The sequence below is a fragment of the Colobus angolensis genome, unplaced genomic scaffold, assembly GCF_000951035.1.
Source record: "Colobus angolensis palliatus isolate OR3802 unplaced genomic scaffold, Cang.pa_1.0 Scaffold53, whole genome shotgun sequence".
NCBI lineage: Eukaryota > Metazoa > Chordata > Mammalia > Primates > Cercopithecidae > Colobus > Colobus angolensis.
This window is the reverse complement of record NW_012118821.1, coordinates 10,375,873-10,392,172: the sequence shown is the minus strand read 5'-3', so window position 1 is coordinate 10,392,172 and position 16,300 is coordinate 10,375,873. Positions and strand designations below refer to the sequence as shown.

Here is a 16,300-nt window from a genome sequence, read left to right as displayed (position 1 = left end):
GGCCACGACTGCCTAATTAGGTCTGGGACTGACCGTGCCTGGCCCACTCTGTCTATAGTGGGCAGAACTCGACTCATACGTCAGACATGATTAAGGTGGGAGAGAGTAAGAAAGGGCTGTATATTCACACGCTTTTATTCTCTTTTCAAAAACAAGTCCAACAGTCACTGGTGCCTATTATCTTATGACATTAAATAGTATAACATTTTAGCCACTACATAAGAAAGTTAAATATACTATCTCCATGCTTTCCAGGATAACTTTTAGAGGAATTGAAATGATTTCACATTTAATTTCTTACCAATACCCAAGTCAATGAGAAAACGTAATTCCTCTTTTAAAAGTAAATCTGTACTAAGAAAAATGTTCATGGATCTGCACAAAAGATTTATATCCAAGTACGTTTACTACGGCATTGATTATTGTAATAAAAAAATTAGAAGTCACCTAAATGTTTAGTAATAGGAAACTGTTCAAATAAATTGCAGTATTTGAGGGTAATATAATATTATGACGCCATTCGGTATACTGTAGACTACTCAGTGGCATGGAACGATGTAATATATATTTTAGAAGATAAAAAAGAAACTGTACGAATGCTACATCCTTTTCTTGTTTGTTTGTTTCAAAAAAGTATGCGTGTCCAAACAAGACAACTAGCAGGTACCTGAATGGTGTCGGATGGTGGAATTGTAGGTGGTTTTCCTTTACTTCTTTGTGCTTTATTTGTACTTTTACCATTTTTGCCTAATTAGGTCTGAGCCTGACCGTGCCTGGCCCACTCCGCAATACGTTTGCAATCAAAACAAACATTAAATGCTATGTTTAAACTGTCTCCACAATACCCAGTAGCACCTACACGTCACCCAAGCCTCAGACGGCCCTTTCATCATTTCCAGCTGCTCCTCTCAGGGTCTGATACTGTGTGGCTGTGTCCCGTCCAAATCTCACGTCAAATTACAATCCCAATGTCGGACGTGGGGCCTGGTGGGAGGTGACTGGATCATGGGGGATGGGCCTTCACGAATGGGTTAGCACCATCCCCACTTGGTACAGTCCTCACGAGAGTGAATTCTCCTGAGACCTGGTCATTTAAAAGTGAGTGGCGTGGGCTGGGCGCGGCGGCTCACGCCTGTAATTGTAGCACTTTGGGAGGATGAGGCGGGCGGATCACCTGAGGTCAGGAGTTTGAGACCAGGCTGGCCAACATGGTGAAACCCCATTTCTACTAAAGATACAAAAAATTAGCCAGGCGTGGTGGCGGGCGCCTGTAGTCTCAGCTACTCGGGAGGCTGAGGCAGGAGAATGGCATGAACCCAGGAGGTGGAGGTTGCAATGAGCCGAGATCGCGCCACTGCACGCCAGCCTGGGTGGCAGAGAGAGACTCCGTCTCAACAACAACCACCACCAAAAAGTGAGTGGCATCTTCCCCCTCCCTGCTCCTGCTTCCACCGTGTGAGGCGGCTGCTCCCTCTTCGCCTTCCGCCATGATTGGAAGTTCCCTGAGGCCTCCCCAGAAGCAGATGCTGCTATGTTTCCTGCACAGCTCCAAAATGTGAGCCAAAAAATCCTCTGTTCTTTATCAATTACCCAGTCTCAGTTACTTCTTCATAGCAGTATAAGGTCACCACGAGGAGTCATTCTGGACTTGCTCAGAATGGAATTCATACCCGGCCAGTGCCAGAGCCATGTGAGCTGAACCAGAATCTCCCAGGAGTAGAGCGGGGCCGCCAGTACCGGGTGCTGGGGCCAGGGAGAAGCCAGACATGGCCGGCTTGCCCGCTGCAGAGCAGGAGCCCGGTGAGCATGTGCGCCCGCCCTTTCCATTCGGGGCCACTGCAGTTCCCACAGCAGGTTCAGAAATATTCCCAGTGAGCAGTTCCCAATTACAAATCACACATCTAAGAACCAGGGAAATGAACACAGCACTTGTTTTTATAAGTGAAACTTTTTTGTACTCTTTTTCCTTTCCACACCCAAGGAAAGTTTACCTATGAACAGTTTTTTTCCTCTGTGGACCTGTTACACATTTATAATATACTACTAATTATTAAATAACTACTAAGTGATATTGAGAAAAATATTTGGCAGAAATACATATGTCCTATGATGCCACATCTCTGCAATTGGGGATAGACCCTACAAACACCAAAGAAAAGGCAGGTGCAAGAATTTTCACAGCAGATATATTTTTGATAGCCAAAGCAGTAAACATCTCAGATGTCCATCAACAATAGAATGGGTAGACCAGGTGCGGTGGCTCACACCTGCAATCCCAGCACTTTGGGAAGCCAAGGCGGGTAGGTCACCTGAGGTCAGGAGTTTAAGACCAGCCTGGCCAATATGGTGAAACCCCGTCTCTACTAAAAATCTAAAAATTAGCTGGGCATAGTGGCAGGCGTCTATAATCCCAGCTACTTGGGGGGCTGAGGCAGGAGAATCACTTGAACCCAGGAAGGGGAGGTTGCAGTGAGCTGAGATCACGCCACTGCACTCCAGCCTGGGTGACAGAGTGAGACTGTCTCCAAAAAAAAAAAAAAAACCCACAATAGAATGGGTAAATCAGTTGTGGTATATTCACAAATGCAGTTCTCACAGTAATGACAAGTAACAACAACACACGCACAGACAACGCTGAGTGAGAAAAATCAGACACGAGAAGGAGCACCTTGTGCAATTACCTCAGGCAAATGACAGAGACCATTCACCACGGGCCTGGAGTCGGCCCAGACTCCAGGAATCTTAGGGGACTGCTGGGGTGCCCTCCCTGGCAGTGACACGGGTGCATATGGGTGTGGGCGCATGTGCATGCAGGTGTGCACCTGTGTGGGAGCAGGGGTACATGGTCTACACGTGTATATGCGTGTGTGTGCCTGTGTGGGGGCACAGGTACGGGGCCCACCTCTGTATGTGTGTGGGTGTGGGGGAGGTGCAGGTGTGTGTGGAGGGGGTGTGGGTGTGAGGCAGGCACAGGTGTGTATGTAAGCATGTGTGTGAGGGTCTGTGGGTACATGGGTATGGTGAGTGTACACGGGTGTGAATGCACGTGGGTGTGGGTGTGAGGCAGGTGCAGGCGTGTGGGAGGTGTGTGGGAGGGTGTGGGTGCATCATGGGTGTGGGTGTGGCGGGGTACGTGGGTGTGGAGAACTGGTGAATGCATGTGTAAAGACGCCCCCAGTAGCATATTCTGGATGCGTGCACTTGGATGCATGTTAAGTTATAGTTATACCTTACAGGCAGAAATGCATTAGGATAAAAACTAGTAACAAATACATGAAGAAAATTCATTCTTTATTATAACCAACAACTTAAAAATTTTAAAATGAGAATTTCATGATACCAATTAATATTTACTATATTAGCCAACTTCTTCTAAGTGATGGCAACCAATACAGGGAATTCTATGATAGTATTGGTCCACGTTATAACTTGTCCAATTCTTTTATAAGGTTCGTTATAATATGTAAATCAGAACTACATAAATGTTGAAACTGAAATAATAATTTGATTTTGTGAAATCTGCCCCAAAGAATAAATGAACAAAAAAAAGGTGTATTATGAAATGTTATATAGCTTTAAAAGTTATGATTAAGAGCAATTATTAATACCAAAACTGTTACAAGAGTATTAAATTTTAAAAGCAGGCTGTAAAATGGCATGTGATTATATAATACCATCACACAGGGACACAGACCACAGGGGATACAGAAAATTAGAAGTAATTTCTGTGTTGCTAGGGAATTTTTTCCTCAGCATTTTTCACATTTCCTGCTTATCAGGAAATCCATTAGCACTGAAAAAAGGGACGCACTTAAATGTACTACTTTGCAAATCTGCTCCTCTGAAATGCACCAGGGAAGCAGGCACAGCCGGGGGGTTTCTGGGTGTGTCTTCAGGACAGTGCAGCGAGGCCCCCACGCTGGCCCCTCGGCCTGGCTGCAAGTCTCAGCAGACCCTCTCTCCTAGTCTCCTGCCTCCCCACAGGCTCTGCCTCTGGCTGGGCCCACTTTCTTCCCATAAAGCTGTTTTCCTTCTCATGGAGACACAAGGCACAGCTTTCCAATGGGACTCAGCTCCTGGATGCACACATCTCATCTAGGTTCACCTCTTCCAGCCAGCAAGCACGCACAGGGCAGAAGGGGGATCCATGTTCCTCCCAAGCCCATGTCTCCTAATCTAGTACACTGCAATAGAAATGGTCTTTAACCTTCATTGCTAAGCCTGATGAGTCTTGAGATTTTCCCACATCCCTTATTTTATGGTTGATTCACAGAGTAGCGCAAAGTACACATCTTCACGAACTGTTTTAACACGGGGCTGTTCAAACAGGATGCCATCAACCACCATGAGCAAAAATAACGAAGTAATGGCTGAAATTTATATTGCACCAGGCACTTTGCGAAGTATTTTATACACTTTAGTGCCTTAATCCTTAAAACAGCCCTAGAATATATTACTATTAACCACAATCTACAGGTGAAAAGACCAAGGCTTGAAGGGTGGAGGGCCTCAGCTATTCCAGTTAGGCACGGCCCAGCCAGGCCTGTGGGAGCCCCTGGTCCTGGCATGCGAGCTCTGCAGCCCCACCACCTGCCCCGTAGAAGCACCCTGCAGGGCGGCAGCAAGCCAGAGTGAGAGGCAGCTCCCAGCTGGAAGAAGAACCAGTACCTCAACTCTCTGTTCTCAGGGCACCACCCGACACCCAGCTCACCTAAAGTATAAACAACTGTTTTGTTAAATAAACATATGCAGGTACAGGCCGGCTCTGAAAACGAGTAATGTGAGAAAGAAACACTGTAACTAAGGTGAGTGCAAAAGATTACCAGGGCTCAAAGGAAAGAGCCATTAACACCAGCTAGGCAGGTCCAGAAAGAGGGTCGCCCTGTGAGCAGTACTTAAATGTTACTTTAAACTTGTCACGCCACATTGGATTTTTTTAATGTGTTAATCGTTTATAATGAAGATCAAACTCATATATTTTGAATCATCATTAAAATTTTTAAAGTTGATTTTACCAGTGCTGGGCTAAGGCCATAGACGACATTGTAAAGATTTAGAATAAACAGTTATAAAAATTTATTAGAAAGTCAGTAAAGATGAACTTAATCACCTCTCCCTCCTTTTCTGGAAGAATTGGGGCTTGGAGAGAAATGCCACGGTGTGGCCACAGCCCAGGGCCAGGCTGCTGAGTACAGAGCTGAGGCCGCCGCACTGTCCATTTCATCTGCGCTTCTCAAGAGAAAGTTTAAAAACTCTTGAGAATTAAAAAAAAAAGAAAAGGGTCAGGCACGGTGGCTCACACTTGTGATCTCAGCACTTTGCAGGATGGAGGCCGCAGGATGGACTGAGCCCAGGAGGTCAAGACCAGCCTGGGCAACACAGCAAGATCTCATCTCCACAGAAAAAAATAAAAATAAAAAATACCACACATAAATAAGACTGGATATTAAAAAATCAAGAGCCACCCTCCTAGGCAAAGTGAATGATCCAGTGGCTTCCCCAGAGGCAGGAGATGCCCTCGGCCACTGATGGCAAACCTCCCCCGTTCTCACCCGGGACAGCCACTGGACAGACGACAGGAGACGCCTTCCCTGCCACATCATCCATTAATAAAACCCACCTGCTCAGTGGCAATTCCTTAAGAGTTATGCGGAATACTGAATACTGCCTGGGACCAGATCTTGGACAGGACAAGCCATGGCCCATATGGCTGGTTTCCTTTACTCCTGGTTACAGCAAGTGACGCTGAAAACACAGTTTCTACTGTAGACGGCTTCACGCTTCAGCTCGGTGCTGACATGAACGTGACCTGCCAGTCAGGAGACCTGGTCTCTCATTTGGATTCCGTCATTCCTGGCTGTGTGACCTTGGGCAAGCCACTAACCCTTTCTGGGCTCTTTGTAGATCTGGGCCCTTCTCAGTATTTGTACATTTAGGAAACTACATCTCTAAGATCTCTTTGTTCTAAGAGAAACACACATTCCTTTTTTTTTTTTTTTTTGAGACAGAGTCTCACTCTGCCGCCCAGGCTGGAGTCCAGCAGCATGATCTTGGCTCACTGCAACCTCCGCTTCCCTGGTTCAAATAACTCTCCTGCCTTGGCCTCCTGAGTAGCTGTAACTACAGGCAGGCACCACTAAGCCCGGCTAATTTTTGTATTTTTGGTAGAGACGGGATTTCAGCATATTGGCCAGGCCAGGCTGGTCTCGAACTTCTGACCTTGTGATCTGCCTGCCTTTGCCTTCCAAAGTGCTGGGATTACAGGTGTGAGCCACCACACTCGGCCAAAACACATACTGGTCCTTTAGCTAAGAATTTAAATGATAAGTAATACAGTTATTAAGTATGTTACTGATTTTCCAGTGCTTATGAGTCCCATACAATAACCGCCATTTCCCTAAACATAGTAATACTTCTCTCTGAGGCAATTAAAGCATAGGGTATTAACAACTCTTGCCCATGAAGCCTGAACAGTACACTTGGCAGTGGGGGAGAAAAAAGACTCCACGTTCCAGAAGCTCCCTGTGCCCCAGGAGCACGTTGCTCAGAACTGTGCAGAAGGTGACACAGCCTCTGCAGTGGGTGGGCAAGGGCTGCAGCAGAGGCTGGAAACTAACTGAGTCACTGGAATGCCACCAGCTGCCTCTGGTAGCAGAGAACTGGGCTGAAGTACCGGCTCTTCCTTTCAGTGGGGAGCTGCCTCTCACTCTAAAAATCAGAAAGACATGAGTAGAACTCTGTAAAAAAAAAAAAAAAAAAAAAAAAAATTGGGGTATAATCAATATAGTGAAATTATTGGGGCATAATCAATATAGTGAGACGAGGCTGGGTGCAGTGGCTCACACCTGTAATCCCAGCACTTTGGGACTGCTGATCCCCTGAGATGGTGAGGTGGATGGATCATCTGAGGTCAGGAGTTCAAGACTAGCCTGGCCAACATGATGGAACCCCATCTCTACTAAAAATATAAAAATTAGCCAGGCGTGGTGATGCGTGCCTGTGATCCCCACTATTCGGGAGGCTGAGGCAGGAGAATCGCTTGAACCTGGGAGGTGAAGGCTGCAGTGAGCTGAGGTCATACCACTTCACTCCAGCCTGGGCAATAGAGCAAGACTCTGTCTCAAAAAGAAAAGAAAAGAAAAGAAAAAAAGAAAAATATGCATATATATATAGTGAGACCAAAATTCCCAGAAAGCAAAGTAGGGTACAATTCACAGAGGAAAATAGAAAAGCAAGTGCACAGTGGGAGGCAGCACCGTGGCACTACACTTCTGTTTCTCTTTACATGGATGCACATGTGGGAGGGGAACGCGGCCCCGGGGCACCATGCTTATCTTTCCCTAGATCTAGCTTGGTGTAGGCAGAAGAGGGAAACGGGGGCACCATGTTAATCTTTCCCTTGATTTGCACTGGTGCACACATATGACTTGTTCCTGGTACAGAAGTCCAGTGAAAACCACCACCACCAACGTGCCACAGAAATGCTTTAAGGAAACCCTTATGAAACAGACGACTGGGGACACCCTACGATCTGAGTCCACAACACTTCTCACAGCATGTTTTGTTCATCCGAAGCAGTGACAGACACCCTGCCCACCCCCCACACCTCACCAACCGAGCAGATGGAATTTGCAGCAACACCCTGGAATTGTCCAGGCATGGGGCTTCTGGATATCGTGACTTCTTTAGACAAAAACAAATCTGATGTTTGTCTGAAAATGTAATAGATGCCCAACAGGACATCACAAGATTTACTTGTGACAAGTGAGTACGTTTGCTACAGTAGAACTAATTATTACAGAAGTTTGTGACTTTCCTTAAAATACACCCAACCTGCTCAGCACCAGGCATCAAAAGGACACAGCAGTGAACGGTCCTTGGCCTCACAATACGTGTCAGGGATGGCAAGGTGTCAAGGACTTTGGAGAAAAATAAACACAGAATAGAAGTAACAGGAATCCTGTAACGTGAAGCCTTATATTAGAGGCATGCATATGCAAAGACAGACAGGAGTAGAGAAAAGGCATCAATTAGTTCCAGCTCAGGAATTGAAAAGGGGGTGGAAAAGGGAAGATTTCACGGAAAAGGCGTTAGAAGCTGTCTGTAGGAGAGATCAGGACTCAAAAACCTTGGACAAAAATCATAAATTTCTCCTAAAACCCAAAGAACTCGTCCAGCTGAACACCTGCAGGAATGCCACCTGATATAGTTTGGATATTTGTCCCTGTCGAAATCTCATGTTGAACTGTAATCCCCAGTGCTGGAGGCAGGGCCTGGTGGGAGGTGTTCAGATCCTGGGGGCGGCTCCCTCACGGCTGGGTGCTGTTTTGGATAGTGAGTTCTCCTGACATGTGGCCACTGAAGCGTGGCACTCCCCCTCACTCTTTGCTCCCGCCCTCACCATGTGATGTGCCTGCTCCCACGTCGCCTTCCGCCATGACTGGAAGCTTTCCCAGGCTGTCCCAGAAGCAGATGCCAGAGCCATGTTTCCTGTACGGCCTGCAGAACCATTAAACCTCTTTTCTTCATGAATTACCCAGTCTCGGGTATTTCTACATAGCAATGCAAGAATGGCCTAACACACCAACAGATCTGAGGGTGTGATACGGTTTGCCTATGTCCCCACCCAAATCTCCTCTTGAATTCCCAAGCGTTGTGGGACGAACCTGGTGGGAGATAATCGAATCACGGGGCAGTTCTTTCCCGTGCTGTTCTCCTAATAGTGAATAAGTCTCACGAGAGCTGATGGTTTTGTAAGCGGGAGTGGCCCTGCACAAGCTCTCTTTGCCTGCCGCCATCCAGGTAAGACGTGACCTGCTCCTCCTCGCCTTCCACCGTGATTGTGAGGCCTCCCCAGCCATGCGGAACCATAAATCCATTAAACCTCTTTGTCTTTCCAGTCTCGGGTATGTCTTTATCAGCAGCATGAAAACAGACTGATACAGGGTCAAACCGATTCTTCAAGAGTGAGGGAAAAGGGGACTATCAGAGAGCACTTTATATGTTAGATCTTAAGACTCACTGAACCTGAAAGCTGGAAAGAACCAATTAAAGAATTTCCAAGTATGGCAGACCATCTAGAGATATACCCTAAAAACACAGGACCCCTGAAGACAGTAAGAAACAGAAATGCCAGTCAGGGACGCTTAGTGACAGGCTGGAGCCTCTGGATCAGGCCTCATCAAAAGGAAGCCAGGCTACCCTATGATGCTTCAGTGACCCTGAGAAACCAGGTTCTTTTACCATTAAAGGAAGAGAGAAGGGTGAGGGAGGAGAGAGCGGCAGCAGCAGGGAAGAAATCAAGGCTCAGTTAGTCTAGAGTGGGGCTGGGAATCTGAATGCTGACCAAGCGCCCTGGTGATTCTGAGCACAGGTGAGAACAGGACTTGCAGGCAGCGAGGCTGCAGGCACAAAGCTGTCACAAATTAAAACAGATGCAGAACCATGCAGCTGAGCTGAGAAACTAAGAAGTTACCCAGGGGAAGAAACAAGCTGCTCTGTCATGACCCTTCTGTGACATCAGTCTTTTCACTGACGAGGATCCCAGCCACTGGGTCAATGCGTCCACGTTAGAAGAGGCAAAGCTGGTCCTCTTTGTCACCATGGCACTCCCAGAGGTCTCCAGAGGAAGATTCAGACTCATCCCTTATCTACATGAGAAGGCGGCGGGTACCAATATATGGGGAAAGTCTGTGGGAAACGCAGACCGCAGAAGCACTTAAAGTGCCTCAGGTCGGAAATCCCCTTGTTCCTCATCCCTGCCCATGCTAAGCCATAAGCACAACCCCCAGGAAGAACTCCAGCTCCTCCTCAAAGGAGAACCCCAGAAAGCGAGCAAAGACCCCAGAAATCCTTGTCCCCCTGCCCCCAAGCACAGGGAGCTACAACAGAGTCCTATCCCATGGGAGGAAACGGACACAAATCAGTTCGTCCCTCAGAGGAAAGTCGGCAACTGTGACAGTCCCCACATTTTCAGAAAGATAGCGCAGCTGCATCATGGAGTAATGATGCAGGTACCGGGCATTTTCCAGGGAATTAATGACTGCCTGAAAGGAGTGAGAGCCTGAGGCAACGCCAGGAGCCATTAACCCCTCCCAGTTACCACTCCCCGGAGAGCTGGAGCTCCAGAACGAGGGGCGGGGGCTTCCGATTGTGCGGGAGGAGACCAGACTCTATTGTCACAGAAGGCACGTGGGCCGGGCTGCAGCCCCCAGCCAGTGGAGCCTTCCCGGCCACACACTTTCAAACAATCAGACCTGTGATAACTCACTCACCGTCACGAGAACAGCAAGGGGGGAATCCAATCCCATAATCCAATCACCTCCAACCAGGTCCCTCCCTCAAAACTGGGGATTACAATTTAACATGAGATTTAGGTGCAGACAGGCCCAAACTATACCAGATGGTAATACTAACAGTACTGTGAGTATCTGCTTGTCCATTTCGCCATTTCACTAAACACTGAACTCAGGACACAAATATCTGTTCAGTTTTTGTGTACCCAGTACATAAAAAAGAGGAATTAAAGAGTTCTGTCAATCTACGAAGTAAGCATTTGTTGAGTGGATGAATGGATGAACAGCTCAACAATGTCACATGCCTTTACCAGAAACAGAAAGACAAAACCAGCAAGTCAAAAACACAGCTTCGTACCTATCATAGGGATTCACACACAGACAACTGCAGGCAAGTGTGGAAATACATGAGGTGTGCAATAAAACCTACTGTTGACTCAAAAAATAAGATACTGGGAACTAACTTGAGAAATTATCAGAACTCTTCAAATTAGAAGGAAGGAAACAGAAAAACTGGAAAGCTTCTTTAAAATAATTAATTGGATGTTACTTCGTTCCAAAAAACAAACAAACAAACAAAAAACAAATTAAGGCAGATTAAAACCCTTTCTGTCATTTTGGGCTGACTCTTTCTTTCTTTTTTTTTTTTTTTTTATGTTTTTGTTTTTGAGACAGAGTCTCGCTCTGTCACCTAGGCTGGAGTGCAGTGGTGTGATCTCAGCTCACTGCAACCTCCGCCTTCCCAGTTGTCAAGCGATTCTCAGGCCTCAGCCTCCCAAGTAGCTGGGATTATACGTGCTTGCCATCACACTGAGCTAATTTTTGTATTTTTAGTAGAGACAGGGTTTTACCATGTTGGCCAAGCTGGTCTCGAACTCCTGATCTCAAGTGATCCACCCGCCTTGGCCTCCCAAAGTGCTGGGACTACAGGCGTAAGCCACCACACCTGGCCTCTTTTATTTCTCTATTTTGATAACTTTGGTACCAATGATTCTTCATTAATGTCATTACCAACTGGAAATGCCATTACCACATTCTGGCTAAGAGCAGGTACACAGTAATTGGCTCATAACTCTCATGCTTTCCATGGCCCCATTTTGTGTTGAATTCCTGGGTTTCTGCTGGCTTCTGCTTTGTGGAGCTGCATTTGGAAGGCAGAGTAGCGTGCCTCCCATCCTATCTCTGTGCCACTTTTGCCCATGTGGGTTTTACTCCCCAATTCCCCTGGAGGCGCCATCCCTAAAACCACAGGCCATCTTCATGGCGGGCCCTCCTTCCCTCTCAGGTGGCCACTGGTAACTATTTTTATAAATAAATAATTCCCTTCTTATATTTTTTCCAGTAGAAAAGTAACACACATACATATATACACATTCTGAAAACAAAATATTAGAAAGAAAATAATTTTACATCCTGATTAGATGTTGCCCCCACCTCACCCCAATCTGAGGTTCTGCTTTCTGAGGTTTCAGTTACCTGTGGTCAAGTGTAGCACAAAAACATTAAATGAAAAAATTCCAGAAATAAGCAATTCGTAAATTTAAATCACACACCATCCTGAGGAGTGCAGTGAAGTCTAGAGCCGTCCCACTCCATCCCACCGGAAACATGAACCATCCCTTTGATCAGGAGGATATCCATACCCTGAGCTATCGACACTATCTGTTCCTGACACCTTTGATCAGCATGTCCATGCTACAAAAGAGACCTGCCCCTGAGCCATCCACACTGTCTGTTCCTGACATCTAACCATCAACACTGTGTGGCTTGATGATCCGGATCACCCAAAACAGATGCTCCTGCTTCTGACACATCCTCAGAAGGTCAATAATAGCCTAACGCTACATCACGATGCCTAAGTCATTCCCCTCACTTCATCTCATCACATAGGCCTTGTATTATTGGACATCTTCTCAAGAAAAAGGGTGAGTGGCCGGGCGCAGTGGCTCACGCCTGTCATCCCAACAGTTTGGGAGGCTGAGGCTGGCGGATAACCTGATGTCAGGAGTTTGAGACCAGCCTGGCCAACATGGTGAAACCCCGTCTCTACAAAAAAAAAAAATACAAAAATTAGCTGAGTGTGGTGATGCATGCCTGTAAGCCCAGCCACTCAGGAGACTGAGGCAGGAGAATCACTTGAACCTGGGAGGCAGAGGTTGCAGTGAGCTGAGATCATGCCATTGCACTCCAGCCTGGGCAACAGAGTGAAATTCTGTCTCAAAAAAAAAAAACTAGAAGAAGGGCGAGTATAGCACAGTACGGGGTTCTGAGAGACAGAGACCACATTCATATAACTTTCATAACCAATAATCGTTGTTCTTTTTTTTATTAGTTATGTTGTTAACCTTTTGTTGTGCCTAATTTATAACTTAAACTTTACCTCTATGTAAGTATAGGAAAAAGCATATTATGCTTAGGGTTCAGTACTTGCCAAGGTTTCTGGCATCCACTGGGTGGTCTTGGAACACATTCCCTGTGAATAGCATCTGAAGATAACTCGTGGCTCAATTTCTCGTCCTTTTTGGCCTGTTTTCTTCCAGTCTTTATTCCAAGAAGGGATTCAATTGTGCACTTTGCTTTTTCACACCGCGGTGATCATACTATAAACACAACGTTCACACCCCACCTTTCACACCGCGGTGATCATACTATAAACACAACGTTCACACCCCACCTTTCACACCGCGGTGATCATACTATAAACACAACGTTCACACCCCACCTTTCACACCGCGGTGATCATACTATAAACACAATGTTAACACCCCACCGAATCACCTAACAATTCTTAAGTTGTCATGTTTCTTAGGAGTGTGTAACTTTTAACGAGTGTAATAAGGGAATACTATTCACTCCGAGTAGCCAGATTCAACCTGGGGGAAGTGTATGAATCAGTCATTACAGGTGGCTTCATATTGTTCAACCTAACGTTCACGTGTTTTGACATTGATTGTCTGTAAGTTTTTATGACTATAAGTCGCATTATAATTAATATTCTTCATGTATAACGATTTTTTTCTAGGTTTGGGATACAGGAATTACAGACTAAGTACATAAACATTGATTTATGAAGCTCTAAGGATGTATCACTGAATTAGTAGCTATAACTATGCTGATTTTAAACCTTTATCGACATACGAGAGTGACAGTTTCACTGTATCCTATCCAGGCCTGCATATTCTTCAACAGCTATTTGAATGCCATTTCCCCTGTGTGATCTGGTAAGCTGGACAGAGGCCTTAGACCGTGTCTGACATGGTCTCACGCACATTTTCCCGGTGTCAAAGACAATGCACATCTTCGCAATCACCACAGCATCTCATTTTAATCTCCACTTTAGCAAAGAGGGAAATGGAGTCCAGAAGGGGAATCCACGTGCTCAAAGTCACACGGTTACTGCCAGGCCATGAACCGAATCTAGATCTCCTGAGTGTCCGCTACAGTGGCCAGAACAGCAAAAGGGTTCCATCTGTATCCCCGCCTGGATCAAGTGGCAGTGACAGATCAAGTGGCCTGGTGAAGGGGTGGCCTGCCCCTCCACACCTGTGGGTGTTTCTCATTGGGTGGAACAAGAGACTTGAGAAAAGAAATGAGACACAGAGACAAAGTATAGAGAAGGAAAAAGCGGGCCCAGGGGACCGGCGCTCAGCATACAGAGGACCCGTGCTGGCACCGGTCTCTGAGTTCCCTCAGTATTTATTGATCATTATCTTTACCGTCTTGGAAAAAGGGAAGTGGCAGGTAAATAGGATCATCGTAGGGAGAAGGTCTATGAATAAAGATCTCTGTGACATAAGTAGGTTTAAGGAAAAGCGCTGTGCCTTGATATGCACATGCAAACATCTCCACAAACCTTTTTAGTGCATAAAGAGCAGCATTGCGCTAGCACGGCCCACCTTCAGCCCTAAGGCGGTTTTCTCCCTTCTCAGTAAACAGAACGTACCATCGGGTTTTACACCGAGATGTTCCATTGCCCAGGGACGGGCAGGAGACAGATGCTTTTCTCTACCTCAACTGCCAAGAGGCCTTCTTTCCTCTTACACTAGTCCTCCTCAGCACAGACCCTTCACGGGTGTCAGGCTGGGGGACTTTTAGCTCTTTCGCTTCCCAGGAGGCCATATTTCAGACTATCACATGGGGAGAAACCTTGGACAATACCTAGCTTTCCTAGGCAGAGGTCCCTGCGACCTTCCGCAGTGTATGTGTCCCTGGGTACTTGAGATTAAGAGAATGGTGATGACTTTTAACCAGCAAGCTGCCTTCAGGCACTTGTTTAACAAAGCACATCCTGCACAGCCCAAAATCCGTTAAACCTTGAGTCATCACAGCACATGTCTCTTGCAAGGACAGGGTTGGGGGTAGGGTTACAGATTAACAGCATCTCAAATACAGAACAAAATGGAGTCTTTTATGTCTACTTCTTTCTATATAGACACAGTAACAGTCTGATCTCTCTTTTCCCCACAGCCTGGATCAAGTGGGGATAAGGTTGTGACCCAGCCCACACTCACCTAGAAAGAGTTCTATGAGCAATTAAAGAAGTAATCCACAGGCCCAAGAAGAAGGGGTAGTGGTGACCACATATCCTTGCTTCTCAATTGCTTATAGAACCAAATCTATATAACCACAAGAGCCAAACAAGACTACAAAGGTCATGCCAAACAGAGGAAGTTTAAATTACTAAACACAGTCGATGCATAGAGATGGATAATATTCTTTGATTTGAAGATAGACTTAAATCCAGTGAAAGTTTTATTTTGTTTATATGGCATTAATTTCTCAAATGTTGCTGGAAAATCAGAGCAAAATGGTTATGAAACTAAGAATAGGCTTAGTAATTATCATGCATACACTTGTCGAAAATAGTTACCTGATTATCATATTTAAGAGACTGTGTCCCAACCAAAAACCGAATGGCATCTGTTTCTGCAGTTTGAGGTGTTAAAGCACGTGCCTGCAGGACGGAAGAAAAACACATGCACATTTATGAAGTTAGATTTAATAGAGATGAAAAAGGCAGTTGATCTCATCTACTGTTGATAAAGTATAAATTAGTACAGTGTCTGGAAAGCAAGTTAGAAATATGTATTAGAAGCCTTTGACTTTTGCACACTTTCAACACAATTCCACTTCAAATTTGCATATGGAAATAATTGTAAGTGGGTAAAAAATTAAGCAACAAAGATATAAATTATGTACACATCAATGTTTATTTTTTAGTAAAACTATTATTTCAACAGTAAAAGACTGGTTAAACAAATTATACTTCAACAATTCAACAGAAAATAGCTTCCAGCAATAGCAGAGTAGGGGATTTAAACCAACTCTTCTGCAGATAACAACTAAAAAAAAACTAAAGGAATAACCTGAATTTGTTTCACAGCCTCAGAGAACTACCAAGGCAACGAAGAAGTGCCAAGATCCAGGACAGGAGGAAGCCTAGTGGGGAAGCCCAACACCTGGTCACTCTTCACCTAAAGGCATCTGCCAATCTGGAAAGCGTGGCTGATAGGCTGATGCTGAAGAGAGCTTTGACAGACTCATGGAGCTCAGGGCACAGAAACCCAAGCACAGGGTCCACCTGGGAGAAGAGCCTGTAAAGCACTAACCCCACAGGTATACAGCCCAGGAGTAAAGGCAAACTAGAATTAGACCAACCTGCACAGGCTAAAGCTCCAAGTCATCTCAATCCTGATTAGAGCAGGTCAGTGCTCTTAGGCTAGCCAGACTCCTGCCAGAAGTCAATCCTCTGGAGGAAGATAACATCCAAAGTTTCTAAAATCTGACACAGAAAAATGTTCAACATTTAATCAAAAATAGCCAGTCATAGGGCCAAGCATGGTGGCTCACACCTCTTATCTCAGCAGTTTGGGAGACTGAGGTAGTAAGATCACTTGAGGCCAGGAGTTCTGGCCAACCAGTCTGGGCAATATAGCAAGACTCCATCTCTGCAAAAAAAAAAAAAAAATTGTAAAAATTAGCTGGGCACAGTGGCCCACATCTGT

General features: G+C 45.7%; 1 protein-coding gene across 2 annotated transcripts in view; it reads right to left on the bottom strand.

The window, feature by feature from the left end:
* TSSC1 (tumor suppressing subtransferable candidate 1) overlaps window positions 1-16,300 on the bottom strand; it is a 173,634-nt gene that overhangs the window by 140,144 nt on the left and 17,190 nt on the right. For both annotated transcript variants that reach the window (XM_011960956.1, XM_011960958.1), the window contains exon 2: window positions 15,166-15,249. In XM_011960956.1, coding sequence (XP_011816346.1) covers window positions 15,166-15,249 — 84 coding nt within the window. The remainder of the gene's footprint in view (window positions 1-15,165; window positions 15,250-16,300) is intronic.